Source organism: Symphalangus syndactylus, chromosome 16 (assembly GCF_028878055.3).
Source record: "Symphalangus syndactylus isolate Jambi chromosome 16, NHGRI_mSymSyn1-v2.1_pri, whole genome shotgun sequence".
Taxonomy (NCBI): Eukaryota; Metazoa; Chordata; class Mammalia; order Primates; family Hylobatidae; genus Symphalangus; species Symphalangus syndactylus.
Genome location: NC_072438.2, coordinates 54,431,851 through 54,448,404, shown reverse-complemented (window position 1 = coordinate 54,448,404; position 16,554 = coordinate 54,431,851). Strand labels below are relative to the sequence as shown.

Sequence of the window (16,554 nt, the reverse complement as noted above, 5' to 3'; positions counted from 1 at the left end):
AGCTGGAGATCTGAGAATGGGCAGACTGCCTCCTAAAGTGGGTCCCTGACCCCCCGAGTAGCATAACTGGGAGGCAACCCCCAGTAGGGGCAGACTGACACCTCACTTGGCCGGGTACTCCTCTGAGACAAAACTTCTAGAGGAATAATCAGACAGCTGAATTTGCAGTCCACGAAAATCCGCTGTTCTGCAGCCACTGCTGCTGACACCCAGCCAAATAGGGTCTGGAGTGGACCTCTAGCAAACTCCAACAGACCTGCAGCTGAAGGTCCTGTCTGGTAGAAGGAAAACTAACAAACAGAAAGGACACCCACACCAAAAACCCATCTGTACACCACCATCATCAAAGACCAAAAGTAGATAAAACCACAAAGATGGGGAAAAAACAGAGCAGAAAAACTGGAAATTCTAAAAAGCGAGCACCTCTCCTCTTCCAAAGGAACGCAGTTCCTCACCAGCAACGGAACAAAGCTGGACGGAGAATGACTTTGACGAGTTGAGAGAAGAAGGCTTCAGACGATCAAGCTACTCCGAGCTGTGGGAGGAAATTCAAACCAATGGCAAAGAAGTTAAAAACTTTGAAAAAAAAAAATAGATGAATGTATAACTAAGATAACCAATGCAGAGAAGGGCTTAAAGGAGCTGATGGAGCTGAAAGCCAAGTTTCGAGAACTACGTGAAGATTGCAGAAGCCTCGGTAGCTGATGCGATCAACTGGAAGAAAGGGTATCAGCGATGGAAGATGAATGAAATGAAGCGAGAAGAGAAGTTTAGAGAAAAAAGAATAAAAAGAAAAGAACAAAGCCTCCAAGAAATATGGGACTATGTGAAAAGATCAAACCTATGTCTGATTGGTGTACCTGAAAGTGACGGGGAGAATGGAACCAAGTTGGAAAACACTCTGCAAGATATTATCCAGGAGAACTTCCCCAATCTAGCAAGGCAGGCCAACATTCAGATTCAGGAAATAACAGAGAACGCCACAAAGATTCTCCTCGAGAAGAGCAACTCCAAGACACATAATTGTCAGATTCACCAAAGTTGAAATGAAGGAAAAAATGTTAAGGGCGGCCAGAGAGAAAGGTCAGGTTACCCACAAAGGGAAGCCCATCAGACTAACAGCTGATCTCTCGGCAGAAACTCTACAAGCCAGAAGAGAGTGGGGGCCGATATTCAACATTCTTAAAGAAAAGAATTTTCAACCCAGAATCTCATATCCAGCCAAACTAAGCTTCATAAGTGAAGGAGAAATAAAATGCTTTACAGACAAGCAAACGCTGAGTGATTTTGTCACCACCAGGCCTGCCCTAAAAGAGCTCCTGAAGGAAGCACTAAACATGGAAAGGAACAACCGGTACCAGCCAGTGCAAAAACATGCCAAATTGTAAAGACCATCGAGGCTGGGAAGAAACTGCATCAACTAACGAGCAAAATAAGCAACTAACATCATAATGACAGGATCAAATTCACATATAACAATATTAACTTTAAATGTAAATGGGCTGAATGCTCCGATTAAAAGACACAGACTGGCAAATTGGGTAAGGAGTCAAGACCCATCAGTGTGCTATATTCAGGAAACCCATCTCACGTGCAGAGACACATATAGACTCTAAATAAAGGGATGGAGGAAGATCTATCAAGCAAATGGAAAACAAAAAAAGGCAGGGGTCGCAATCCTAGTCTCTGATAAAATAGACTTTAAACCAACAAAGATCAAAAGAGACAAAGAAGGCCATTACATAATGGTAAAGGAATCAATTCAACAAGAAGAGCTAACTATCCTAAATATATATGCACCCAACACAGGAGCACCCAGATTCATAAAGCAAGTCCTGAGTGACCTACAAAGGGACTTAAACTCCCACACAATAATAATGGGAGATTTTAACACCCCACTGTCAACATTAGATCAATGAGACAGAAAGTTAACAAGGATATCCAGGAATTGAACTCAGCTCTGCACCAAGCAGACCTAATAGACATCTACAGAACTCTCCACCCCAAATCAACAGAATATACATTTTTTCAGCACCACACCACACCTATTCCAAAATTGACCACATAATTGGAAGTAAAGCTCTCTTCAGCAAATGTAAAAGAACAGAAATTATAACAAACTGTCTCTCAGACCACGGTGCAATCAAACTAGAACTCAGGATCAAAAAACTCACTCAAAACTACTCAACTATATGGAAACTGAACAACCTGCTCCTTAATGACTCCTGGGTACATAACGAAATGCAGGCAGAAATAAAGATGTTCTTTGAAACCAATGAGAACAAAGACACAACATACCAGAATCTCTGGGACACATTCAAAGCAGTGTGTAGAGGGAAATTTATAGCACTAAATGCCCCCAAGAGAAAGCAGGAAAGATCCAAAATTGACACCCTAACATCACAATTAAAAGAACTAGAAAAGCAAGAGGAAACACATTTAAAAGCTAGCAGAAGGCTAGAAATAACTAAAATCAGAGCAGAACTGAAGGAAATAGAGACACAAAAAACCCTTCAAAAAATTAATGAATCCAGGAGCTGGCTTTTTGAAAAGATCGACAAAATTGATAGACTGCTAGCAAGACTAATGAAGAAGAAAAGAGAGAAGAGTCAAATAGATGCAATAAAAAATGATAAAGGGAATATCACCACCAATCCCACAGAAATACAATCTGCCATCAGAGAATACTACAAACACCTCTACACAAATAAACTAGGAAATCTAGAAGAAATGGATAAATTCCTCGACAAATACGCCCTCCCAAGACTAAACCAGGAAGAAGTTGAATCTCTGAATAGACCAATAACAGGCTCTGAAATTGTGGCAATAATCAATAGCTTACCAACCAAAAAGAGTCCAGGACTTGATGGATTCACAGCTGAATTCTACCAGAGGTACAAGGAGGAACTGGTACCATTCCTTCTGAAACTATACCAATCAATAGAAAAAGAGGGAATCCTCCCTAACACATTTTATGAGGCCAGCATCATCCTGATACCAAAGCCCGGCAGAGACACAACCAAAAAAGAGAATTTCAGACCAATATCCTTGATGAACATTGATGCAAAAATCCTCAATAAAATACTGGCAAACCAAATCCAGCAGCACAACCAAAAGCTTATCCACCATGATCAAGTGGGCTTCATCCCTGGGATGCAAGGCTGGTTCAACATACGCAAATCAATAAATGTAATCCAGCATATAAACAGAACCAAAGACAAAAACCACATGATTATCTCAATAGATGCAGAAAAGGGCTTTGACAAAATTCAACAACCTTCATGCTAAAAACTCTCAATAAATTAGGTGTTGATGGGACGTATCTCAAAATCGTGAGAGCTATCTATGGCAAACCCACAGCCAATATCATACTGAATGGGCAAAAACTGGAAGCATTCCCTTTGAAAAGTGGCACAAGACAGGGATGCCCTCTCTCACCACTCCTATTCAACATAGTGCTGGAAGTTCTGGCCAGGGCAATCAGGCAGGAGAAGGAAATAAAGGGTATTCAATTAGGAAAAGAGGAAGTCAAATTGTCCCTGTTTGCAGATGATATGATTGTATATCTAGAAAACCCCATTGTCTCAGCCCAAAATCTCCTTAAGCTGATAAGCAGCTTCAGCAAAGTCTCAGGATACAAAATCAATCTACAAAAATCACAAGCATTCTTGTACACCAATCACAGACAAACAGAGAGCCAAATCATGAGTGAACTCCCCACAATTGCTTCAAAGAGAATCAAATACCTAGGAATCCAACTTACAAGGGATGTGAAGGACCTCTTCAAGGAGAACTACAAACCACTGCTCAATGAAATAAAAGAGGATACAAACAAATGGAAGAACATTCCATGTTCATGGGTTGGAAGAATCAATATCATGAAAATGGCCATACTGCCCAAGGTAATTTATAGATTCAATGCCATCCCCATCAAGCTACCAATGACTTTCTTCACAGAATTGGAAAAAACTACTTTAAAGTTCATATGGAACCAAAAAAGAGCCCGCATCGCCAAGTCAATCCTAAGCCAAAAGAACAAAGCTGGAGGCATCATGCTACCTGACTTCAAACTATACTACAAGGCTACATTAACCAAAAGAGCACGGTACTGGTACCACAACAGAGACGTAGATCAATGGATCAGAACAGAGCCCTCAGAAATAATGCCGCATATGTACAACTATCTGATCTTTGACAAACCTAACAAAAACAAGCAATGGGAAAAGGATTCTCTAATAAATGGTGCTGGGAAAACTGGTTAGCCATATGTAGAAAGCTGAAACTGGATCCCTTCCTTACACCTTATACAAAAATTAATTCAAGATGGATTAAAGACTTAGATGTTAGACCTAAAACCATAAAAACCCTAGAAGAAAACCTAGGCATTACCATTCAGGACATAGGCATGGGCAAGGACTTCATGTCTTAAACACCAAAAGCAATGGCAACAAAAGCCAAAATTGACAAATGGGATCTAATTAAACTAAAGAGCTTCTGCACAGCAAAAGAAACTACCATCAGAGTGAACAGGCAACCTACAGAATGGGAGAAAAATTTTGCAACCTACTCATCTGACAAAGGGCTAATATCCAGAATCTACAATGAACTCAAACAAATTTACAAGAAAAAAACAACCCCATCAAAAAGTGGGCGAAGGACATGAACAGGCACTTCTCAAAAGAAGACATTTATGCAGCCAAAAAACACATGAAAAAATGCTCATCATCACTGGCCATCAGAGAAATGCAAATCAAAACCACAATGAGATACCATCTCACACCAGTTAGAATGGCCATCATTAAAAAGTCAGGAAACAACAGGTGCTGGAGAGGATGTGGAGAAATAGGAACACTTTTACACTGTTGGTGGGACTGTAAACTAGTTCAACCATTGTGGAAGTCAGTGTGGCGATTCCTCAGGGATCTAGAACTAGAAATACCATTTGACCCAGCCATCCCATTACTGGGTATATACCCAAAGGACTATAAATCGTGCTGCTATAAAGACACATGCACACGTATGTTTATTGCGGCACTATTCACAATAGCAAAGACTTGGAACCAACCCAAATGTCCAACAACGATAGACTGGATTAAGAAAATGTGGCACATATACACCATGGAATACTATGCAGCCATAAAAAATGATGAGTTCATGTCCTTTGTAGGGCCATGGATGAAACTGGAAAACATCATTCTCAGTAAACTATCACAAGGACAAAAAACCAAACACCGCATGTTCTCACTCACAGGTGGGAATTGAACAGTGAGAACATATGGACACAGGAAGGGGAACATCACACTCTGGGGACTGTTGTGGGGTGGGGGTAGGGGGGAGGGACAGCATTAGGAGAGATAGCTAATGCTAAATGACGAGTTAATGGGTGCAGCAAAACAACATGGCACATGGATACATATGTAACAAACCTGCACATTGTACACATGTACCCTAAAACTTAAAGTATAAAATGAAAAAAAAAGAAAAATAGTTTACACATTAGCCCATTAGCTAGGATTGATTGACCCTTTGTGTGGTGGACTCTCTTAAAATTGTTGGGGTGTGGGAGAAACTACGAGTATGATCAAGGTTTAAGTATGTAATTGCTTTATTTTGATTTTATTTTAGCTTCCTTGTGGTCATAGATGCAAAGAGATGTGTCATCCTGGTGAATGTCCCTTTAATTGCAACCAGAAGGTAAAGCTTAGATGTCCTTGTAAGAGAATAAAAAAGGTAAATATTTTAAGTTATTGTAAATACTTTTCTATATAAGTTGTTTTTGTGTGGTTTTCTTGTTTTTGTTTTTTGATCTATATGTTTTGGTAGTTGTTTGGCTTTTTTTTTTGCCTTTTAATTTTAAGTTTTTACTTCATAGAACCTTTTATTAAAATGAGCCTACTTGTTCTATAAACATTTATTTTAAAAATAAGCTTTGGCGATTTAATTTTCTACAATTTAATAGTAAAAGGAAAATTATTTTTTATGTTGGAACCAAATTCAATGCTCTCTTTTGGTCAATGTGCTTTAGATTTGAGGTCTTTGAACAAGGAACACAATGTAACGGGTAGAATGTTTCATTGCTTAAGAAATGACTGGAGGTGAACTTTGTTGCTGTTATTTATGAAGTGCTTTTTACCATCAGTATTGTCCTTTGAAAATATTGCCTTAAAAAGACCTCATATGAATAGCCTTATAAAGTAAAATAACATTTAAACTTGGAAAGGACTAATTTTAAGATAAAATGATGGTAACAGGAGTAAATGGGCAAAAACTAATGATTACAAAGCTTGATGGAAACAAACTATATACTGCTCAACAAAACTTATGAAGGAAAATATACTGTCCTAATAGTCTTTTTCTGAATTCTCTGTTTCCTTGATCTTCCCTGTTGGCAGTGCTTACTCCTTTGAAACCAACTTTTTTGACCTCTCATTTACCCTATCTCAGTTATAGTCATAACTCCTTTTTTTTCCTTCATATTCCTATTGTCATTCCCTAAAGCTTGTCTTTTTTGTCTCTTGAAATTCACTTTTATTTATCCATGTGATGGATATGTATTGAGGATCTTTTATAGGTCCTTTGCCTTTCATTTATATTCATAGTTTCTGATATGTTTTCCTAGGATAGGGAACTTCTGAATTTAAATTTATACACTTGGCCTTTTAGGGAGTGGAATCTTTAAGTTTTAGATATTTGAATTGACCCCCTGTACCTGAAAATAAATACTTGGTCAAGCCATTTTTAATGTGAGATGTCTCTTAAGTTTTCTCTGAAATCTCATGTCTTGTGCAAGTGCCATATGCCACCCACCCGTTAGTACTTTGGAACAACTCTTTCCTGGGCTTTGGCCACAACTTTGTGACCCGTTTCCTTGTCTCTAGTCACACCACTTCCCTGTTCTAAGTTCTTCAATGGCTCTTCATCACTTATGGAAAAAGTGCATTGTATAAAAAATGTGTATGTGTAGGTATGTGCAGACTCGGCATACCAGTGAGGCTGTGATAAGACATTTGCCTGCTTGTTCAGTCTCATCATCTAGCAGTCATCTCTGTGAATCTGTTACTTAAGTGCCCTAATACATATATTGTACCCTCGCTTAGCTTAGGCTGTGACAATGTATATATTTCTTTTTCTGTGTAAAATACGATGTGTTTTTTCTTTACCTGTCTGCTTACTAGAATCCTGCTAATACTTATTGCAAGCACTTCCTTGTTTGAGAAGGTTTTCCTTCCCCAGGTTCCCGTGGGAAGGCTTAGCTGTTCCTTCCTCTTGACTTTCTTTGTACTGGGTTCATAATGTAGAGCTTTGTGATTCTAGGTATCTGTAACCTTGTTTCCTCATCTGTAAAATAGAGTTTATAGAGATTTATTGAAAGGAATAAAAGAGGTAGTGCTTACATAGCATTTAAAACAATGCTATGTTTAATAAATAGTAGCTGCCATTACTATTGTTATTTATTTAGCACTTAACAGATGATTACACTGTTTATTTCTTACTGTGTTCCATTTCCCTGTCATGGTGTTTAGCATGTTATAGGCACTCTGTAAGTATCTTCTGAATGAGAAAAGATAAAATCCTCTTCTAAGCTGATGGACTTAATGTCTATAAACACACAATACTTATTTTTGTCTCCAGTGTTTGTTCATGTTAATTTTCTTATGTCCGGACTGTCTTTGGAGGACAAGACTATGTTTATCACTAAATCGAGCCAAAAACGAAGAACTAAGGAATAATTAAAAAAAAAAAAACCCTCCAAGTAATAAAATTCCATGCCATAAAATGCTTTTACTAAATGCACTTTACTCGGGATTTGGTAATCTCATGTCTAAGCTGTGGCAGATTTGAACAAAAAACTAGAGTCCGAGGGTCTGCTGAGACAAGAGAAACTGATACAAATTAAATATACTGAGAGTAAAAGTGACATTGGCAGCAATAAATGAATGAATAAAAGATAGATAAACATACTACAAAAGGCAGTCTAAAACCAATATAAAGAATACTCTTCAACTCAGTAGGTCATCGTTTTATTCTATCATAGTACAGAAATTGGTCATAGTTTTGATGTCAAGACATCAAAAACAGTAGATCAGTGTTCTTTCATTAAGGAGGTAGTGAGGTGCCAACATAAGCTTTAGAACAATTTTCATCTAAACTTAAAAAAAGTTTAAGAGTTGAGAGAAAAATTTGTAGCTCCCCAGAAAACTCTAGAGCTGTACTATCTGAGATGGTAGCCACTAGTCACATGTGGATATTTAAATGCAAATTGTAATGAATTAGCATAAAATCATATTAAAAATTTGGTTCCTCATTTTCACTACCCACATTTCAAATGCTCAGTAGCCGTATGTGGCTAGTGCTGCTCTGTGGACTGATGCAGATTTACAGCATTTCCATCCCATGCACATACCAGGAAGCTCTGTTGGACAGCACATTTGTAGAACATTGTATTCCCTGGACACTTTGCAAGAATAACAAACAATAAAGAAAAGTAAAGAATAAAAACGACATTGGAGCTAAGTCCGATAGTGGCACGTAGTAATTATTAAGTTGATTTTTAAAATTTTTATGGTATTCTCTTTTTTAAGTTAAAGGAAAATAAGAAAGTAATCACTGTTTGAACCAGATATTTAATTCTTGCAACCATATCATCATTAAATATTAAGTCACATCAAATAATACTTATAACTTTAAGCTATTAGATAAACTTTGCTTTTTTATGGCAGACAGGACTTTGAGGGAAAAATCATTTAAAATTTGAAAATTGGGTTGTTTTGTAGGAATTGCAGTGCAACAAAGTACGTGAAAATCAGGTTTCAATAGAATGTGACACAACGTGCAAGGAAATGAAGCGGAAAGCATCTGAGGTAATGTCTCGTTAAATATCATTTTAAAGGCTAGTGGCCTTTCCCTTCTTATTCTGTGCATTTATGTACTTATTAAAAACAACTTGAAATCTCATTTTTTTGCTTTTATAATAAAAGCCTAGTTTTATAGGCCTATTTTGAATGGCAGATTGGGATTTTCATTGCCTAGTGTATATGAAGGCTTTTCATCTTCTATGCCTGTTACAAGATTTTGAGATTCTTTGCTCCTTGGGTTATCTCTAGTGTTACTGTTTCCCTCCATCAACCCAATCAGTGACCTCTTGATTTTGTTTGAAAGTAAGGATTCCCTTCCATGATAGCACATTTAAGATAAATTTAACTCTAGAGAAACAGCAGTATTTAATAATTAATTCTAGATTCTTAATACAGCAACTCAAGAGGAAAAAAAGCAGTTTTAAAATTTGCTGTTATAATGTTTTAACTCTTTGAATTACAATGTAATATCGATTTTACTTGTTAAGCTGAGATGCTCATATAAGGTATAACACTCCATCCATCACCACCTTCAATTTATTAGATAATGCCTTGGTAAAACCTTGTCTCAGTATAGCATTTACATTTCCTTAAATGATTTCAAGCTCCTAAAAGTTGATATGGGTTAATAGAACCTGGATAGGTAGATGTTAAAATTCCATTTAAAATGTGATGACTAAATTGTAAATTGACATTTGAATGTGTATAAACAGATAAAAGAAGCAGAAGCCAAAGCTGCTTTTGAAGAAGAAAAACGAAGACAACAGGTAACCAAACAAAATACCCAGATTTATGTCTGTTAGCATCATTGCTAGATTTTGTGCAAACACAGGGTATATTCCAAGGTCAAACTAAGGGCTAGTCTCTATTGTGAACTGAAAATAACATAGTTCTTGTAAAACAAACATGAGCCATCTACTAACTTGACTTTAAGTATACTGAAACTCTGAAAAGGTATGAGATCTCATATCTTCCCAAATAGTTTGTTTTGTATTTCCAATTTACTTTCTTGCCAATATCATCCGTACTTCAGCCAGAAGAATTTTAACTCCTCCTTTGGCTGGGGAGTGAGAGTGAGCAAATCATCACCATTGTAAGGCATCTTCTGGAGACCATAACTTTACTTAGCTAAAAGTATTTGAGTTCTATTTTACTGAGTTGCAGATCACCTGTAACAAATCAGTGTAGTTTACTAATCAGTACATTTGTTTTAATAATACATTCCCGTATTTCCCTATTAGATCTTTAAATGCGGGATTATAACTTGTTCTTTGTTGTTACCTAGATAACAAGTACATTCCTGATACTCCCTGTTTAAGTATTTACTTTATTGATCATACACTTCAAAGAGTGGCTTGACTTTCTGATAGTGATGTATAACTTTTTATTATTATTTGTCAGTTTGTATCTCGAAATGCTTTATACTTATCAGATTGTATTGTGTACTAAGCTATTGCCTTTATGAATGATGAGATTGAAACTTGCATGATTTGCATGAATGAGGAAATTCAAACTTTGATGAGTTGTAGGAACAATTCGAACAATTAGGAACATTAGAAACAATTCATGTAGTTAATAGTGGTTGGCCAAGTTGACCTTTGAGATTTTATGGTTCTGTAAAGTTGATTTGCCTGATATCCCCAAAATAAGTTATCAGAGCTAATATAGTAAATCATAGGTTGGCTGGAATCCTAGGAGATTAAGTTATTAAGAATAGTTTAGTATGTTTTCTCCTTATTCCCTTTGCTATCTTTTTATAAATCATCATGGATGAAAATCTTAGATACATTCCCTGTTTACTGACTCTAAACAGAATATAATCAGTCCTTAGTATATGTAGGTTCTGCATCTGTGAATTCAACCAACCACAGATCGAAAATTTGTTTCAAAACAAGTAAAAAAAAAATAATAATAATACACATTTTTAAAATACAGTGTAACACCTATTTACATAGGCTTTGCATTGTTACTAGGTGTTACAGGAAATCTAGAGTGATTTAAAGTATACAGGAAGATGTGTGTGTGTTATTTGCAAATCCTCCACTATTTATATAGAGACTTGATCATCCTCAGGTTTTTATATCCAAGGGGATCCTATAACCAATTTCCTACAGATACTGAAGGATCACTGTATACAGCACATAATATATACTTGGTGACTGTGAGTCACCATTTAACCGTCAGTTATTTTACTGTGTCTGTGGTCCTCAAGTTTGCCTGCTTTTAAGATATTTTGACGTTTTTTATATGTCAGAAACTAACCACTTGGGAGTAGTCTGACATTTTGGCTCATTGAAGAATGCCACTTTGTATTAAACCATGTTTGTTAATAGATCTTTTTCAAGTGTTGTTTATGGCCACAGTAATGGATATGTGAACTGAAGTTTACATTTCCTCCTATTAAATAACCATTTACAAAGCTTTAGGTGGATATTATTAAATATGTATATATTTTAACTATTGTCTTAATTAACTATGCACTATAGCATATTATGTTACATTATTAAGTGTTAAAGTTTAATAAGTACTTAGCAGTGGGATAAAAATCCACATTTGATATTGAATGCAATTCAGTTATCTTCTTTTAGTACTAGCTTAAAATTTTTATGTCTAAAATAGGTCATTTTGATTTTAAAGCATGAAGAATTTTTTCCTTTGAAGAATTTTTACTATTTTTAAAAAATGTATTTGGTAGAGAAGAATCGAGTTCTGGCAGCTTTTTTCTCTTTACTCACTTGAACTTCTTTCTTAAAAGCCACTAATGTTTATTGCATGCATTGTAAACAGCTAGAATTATAGGTATATTCATTCTCACTAGGCATCACAGCACTTGCTAGAAGCTTTATAGAATGCTGTTCTATAATTATTGAGTTGAAGTATAATGGTGTCCATGTATAAGACCAGTGTCTATATTTTAGAGCACCCTGGTTTAATAAGACGTTTTATTTATTTATTTATTTATTTATTTTTATTTTTTATTTTTTGAGATGGAGTCTCTCTCTGTTGCCCAGGCTGGAGTACAGTGGCGTGATCTCGGCTCACTGCAAGCTCCGCCTCCCTGGTTCACAACATTCTCCTGCCTCAGCCTCCTGAGTAGCTGGGACTACAGGCACCCGCCATCATGCCCAGCTAATTTTTTGTATTTTTAGTAGAGATGGGGTTTCACCATGTTAGCCAGGATGGTCTTGATCTCCTGACCTTGTGACCCGCCTGCCTCGGCCTACCAGAGTGCTGGGATTACAGGCATGAGCCACTGTGCCCGGCCTAATCAGACATTTTAATATTTAGTATCATAGTCAGCCCTACAGTTTGAAATATTCTCTTCTGTTATCTCCCAGTCTCCTTTCTGCTTACCTAAACCCTGAATTTGTTGAATACAATCAGTAGTGGAGAGTAGTGTTTTAAAAAATCAAATCAATATATTGACTGTATATCATTACTATTAAAACATTACCCAAATTGATTTTTATGTAAATGGAGAGTTTCAAATCAATGTATGCATTGAATTTAATTAAAATGATGCTGTTTTTATTTAGGCTGAACTAGAAGCTTTTGAAAACAGACTGAAGGGTCGTCGGAAGAAGAACAGGAAAAGAGATGAAGTGGCAGTTGAGCTATCCCTATGGCAAAAACATAAATATTATCTCCTTTCAGTGTGTGGAGTTGTGGTTGTGGTGTTTGCATGGTACATCACCCGTGATGTCAATTAAAAAAAGTTTTGATCTTTTAATGTAACTCAGATTGGATTTAGATAAGTTGTTAAATTTGAAATACTAGAAAATGTATATTACAGAACATGATATATATTTACATTCATCTCTGTATTCTCTCAGCTGTTGTTAGGAGGACAGAATGTTAAACTTGATCTTAATTAGTATACTAGAAAGGGCATTATAACACTGTTTAAAGTGAAGGCATGACTGAAACTAAAATATTTCATAAGGCTTAGCTAGAGGCAGAGTAACATGTGTTTTTGTTCATTGGGCTTCCTTGTACTAACTTAGTTTTTTCATTTAATAATTCAAACCAACACTTTTTAAAAAATAATTCAGATGAAACTGAGCCATATGTGCAGTAAGAGAAATATTTCTTAATGTTTTGGTTACTTAGAGTACTTTTCTTGATACTGTTAACTTTGTGCTTTTTTAAAAAAGTGATTAACAGACCTCTTAAATTGTGACATGAAGGTATGTAATTAGATTTCAGAAGTTGGTTTATTAGCGAGGAATTTTTATCAATAAATGTCATGTGGCATGTTCTTCACAATATATAGTTATTTTCAACAAATGCCAGGCTAGATTCCTCACATGTGGCTATTTCTTATGTAAGAAGCTTTTAACTGAAGTTGGCGTGTTTCGTAAAACTTGTATGTGTCTTTTAAAAATAAGAATAAAAGGAAGATGAATATTTATGAAGAATATGTGCTGACAACAGAGCTTATGAGCTCTATGTACTTTAATCTCATTTCTCCTTACCACAATCTTAAATAGATTTCAGCTAAAAGTAATCAGTTCTTATGAAAACAAATAGAGAAATATCAGTAAGTCAAATCTGTTTGAATTATAATTCCTTTCAAATAGTTTTGCTGTTTAATTTATATGATTAATATTTTCATTAAAATTTTTGATACCAAATTTGTAATCTAGAATATTTATTATTAGCTAAAATATTCAGGAGCCTATAATTTTAAGTTAGGCATTAGTGTCAATGTATAAAATTCTAATACTTCATGTGGAAGTCAGTCATTGATGGATACCTAAAAGTATCTAAAAAGTGGTAGATACATGTTTTTTTTTTTAATTATTATTATTATTATACTTTATTTTAGGGTACATGTGCACAACATGCAGGTTTGTTACATATGTATACATGTGCCACGTTGGTGTGCTGCACCCATTAACTTGTCATTTAGCATTAGGTATATCTCCTAATGCTATCCCTCCCCCCTCCCCCCACCCCACAGCAGTCCCCGGTGTGTGATGTTCCCCTTCCTGTGTCCATGTGTTCTCATTGTTCAGTTCCCACCTATGAGTGAGAACATGCAGTGTTTGGTTTTTTTGTCCTTGCAATAGTTTGCTGAGAATGATGGTTTCAGCTTCATCCATGTCCCTACAAAGGACATGAACTCATCATTTTTTTATGGCTGCATAGTATTCCATGGTGTATATGTGCCACATTTTCTTAATCCAGTCTATCGTTGTTGGACATTTGGGTTGGTTCCAAGTCTTTACTATTGTGAATAGTGCCACAATAAACATACGTGTGCATGTGTCTTTATAGCAGCATGATTTATAGTCCTTTGGGTATATACCCAGTAATGGGATGGCTGGGTCAAATGGTATTTCTAGTTCTAGATCCCTTAGGGAATCGCCACACTGACTTCCACAATGGTTGAACTAGTTTACAGTCCCACCAACAGTGTAAAAGTGTTCCTATTTCTCCACATCCTCTCCAGCACCTGTCGTTCCCAGACTTTTTAATAATCGCCATCCTAACTGGTGTGAGATGGTATCTCATTGTGGTTTTGATTTGCATTTCTCTGATGGCCAGTGATGATGAGCATTTTTTCATGTGTTTTTTGGCTGCATAAATGTCTTCTTTTGAGAAGTGTCTGTTCATATCCTTTGCCCACTTTTTAATGGGGTTGTTTGGTTTTTTCTTGTAAATTTGTTTGAGTTCATTGTAGATTCTGGATATTAGCCCTTTGTCAGATGAGTAGGTTGCGAAAATTTTCTCCCATTCTGTAGGTTGCCTGTTCACTCTGATGGTAGTTTCTTTTGCTGTGCAGAAGCTCTTTAGTTTAATTAGATCCCATTTGTCAATTTTGGCTTTTGTTGCCATTGCTTTTGGTGTTTAAGACATGAAGTCCTTGCCCATGCCTATGTCCTGAATGGTAATGCCTAGGTTTTCTTCTAGGGTTTTTATGGTTTTAGGTCTAACATGTAAGTCTTTAATCCATCTTGAATTAATTTTTGTATAACGTGTAAGGAAGGAATCCAGTTTCAGCTTTCTACATATGGCTAGCCAGTTTTCCCAGCACCATTTATTAAATAGGGAATCCTTTCCCCATTTCTTGATTTTGTCAGGTTTGTCAAAGATCAGATAGTTGTACGTATGCGGCATTATTTCTGAGGGCTCTGTTCTGTTCCATTGGTCTGTATCTCTGTTTTGGTACCAGTACCGTGCTCTTTTGGTTACTGTAGCCTTGTAGTATAGTTTGAAGTCAGGTAGCATGATGCCTCCAGCTTTGCTCTTTTGGCTGAGGATTGACTTGGCGATGCGGGCTCTTTTTTGGTTCTATATGAACTTTAAAGTAGTTTTTTCCAACTCTGTGAAGAAAGTCATTGGTAGCTTGATGGGGATGGCATTGAATCTATAAATTACCTTGGGCAGTATGGCCATTTTCATGATATTGATTCTTCCTATCCATGAGCATGGAATGTTCTTCTATTTGTTTGTATCCTCTTTTATTTCACTGAGCAGTGGTTTGTAGTTCTCCTTGAAGAGGTCCTTCACATCCCTTGTAAGTTGGATTCCTAGGTATTTTATTCTCTTTGAAGCAATTGTGAATGGGAGTTCACTCATGATTTGGCTCTCTGTTTGTCTGTTATTGGTGTATAAGAATGCTTGTGATTTTTGCACATTGATTTTGTATGCTGAGACTTTGCTGAAGTTGCTTATCAGCTTGAGGAGATTTGGGGCTGAGACGTTGGGGTTTTCTAGATATACAATCATATCATCTGCAAACAGGGACAATTTGACTTCCTCTTTTCCTAATTGAATGCCTTTTATTTCCTTCTCCTGCTTGATTGCAGAAGTAGGAAGGAGGATTTTAAAATTATGCTGGATCTAATTCAAAATTTAGTGTCATATCCTTTTTTTGTTTTTTGTTTTTTTTTTGAGAGAGAATCTCGTTCTGTTGCCCAGGCTGGAGTGCAGTGGCGTGATCTCCGTTCACTGCAACCTCCGCCTTCCAGATTCAAGTGATTCTTGTGCCTCAGCCTCCCAAGTAGCTAGGATTATAGGCGTGTGCCACCAAGCCCAGCTAATTTTTGTTGTTGTTGTTGTTGTTTTGTATTTTTAGTAGAGATGGGGTTTCACCACGTTGGCCAGGCTGGTCTCAAACTCCTAGCCTCAAGTGATCTGCCCGCTTCATCCTCCTGAAGTGCTGGGATTACAGTCACGAGCCTCCACGCCTGGCCCTAAGTATTAGCTGGTGTCCAGAATTAAAGGACAGTCATTCCTTTCTTCATGGGTGTTTTGATTTTAGAATTGTTAACCTTTCCCAGTGGTAGAATTACAGGGTTGGCATTTCAGAAGCTCTAAATCAGATACACTACACTCAAGTTATTACCTGCACTAACTAAAAGTTGAGTGTTAAGGGAACAACCGGGTGTCTACATGGAAAGTCATTTCCATCTATGTCAGAATCTTGGCCTATTAAGTGAACATGAAACCTAGTTCATATCTGTTGTTTGTAGGGCTTCTATACTTGCTAAATTTTTTTTTCCTAATTTGGGGAAAAGAATTTAGGAGCAGAGGAAGGAGACTGAATGAATGATATATGAAGTTGTTTGTTGTTTTTTCATCTTTTTGGCTAACTCAGAGCATAACTTATTTACCCAAAGTCACACAACTATTCCTTCACTTATTCAGTCAACAGATGTGTTTCCTATATGTCAGGAACTTTCTGTGTTCT

At 36.5% G+C, this 16,554-nt stretch overlaps 1 protein-coding gene across 2 annotated transcripts in view; it reads left to right on the top strand.

Moving 5' to 3' along the window:
• NFXL1 (nuclear transcription factor, X-box binding like 1) overlaps positions 1-13,489 on the top strand; it is a 72,982-nt gene extending 59,493 nt beyond the window's left edge. For both annotated transcript variants that reach the window (XM_055246564.2, XM_063619493.1), the window contains exons 20-23: positions 5,626-5,730; positions 8,775-8,861; positions 9,569-9,622; positions 12,392-13,489. In XM_055246564.2, coding sequence (XP_055102539.1) covers positions 5,626-5,730; positions 8,775-8,861; positions 9,569-9,622; positions 12,392-12,565 — 420 coding nt within the window. In that variant the 3' untranslated portion in view covers positions 12,566-13,489. The remainder of the gene's footprint in view (positions 1-5,625; positions 5,731-8,774; positions 8,862-9,568; positions 9,623-12,391) is intronic.
• The last annotated feature ends 3,065 nt before the right edge of the window (positions 13,490-16,554 follow it).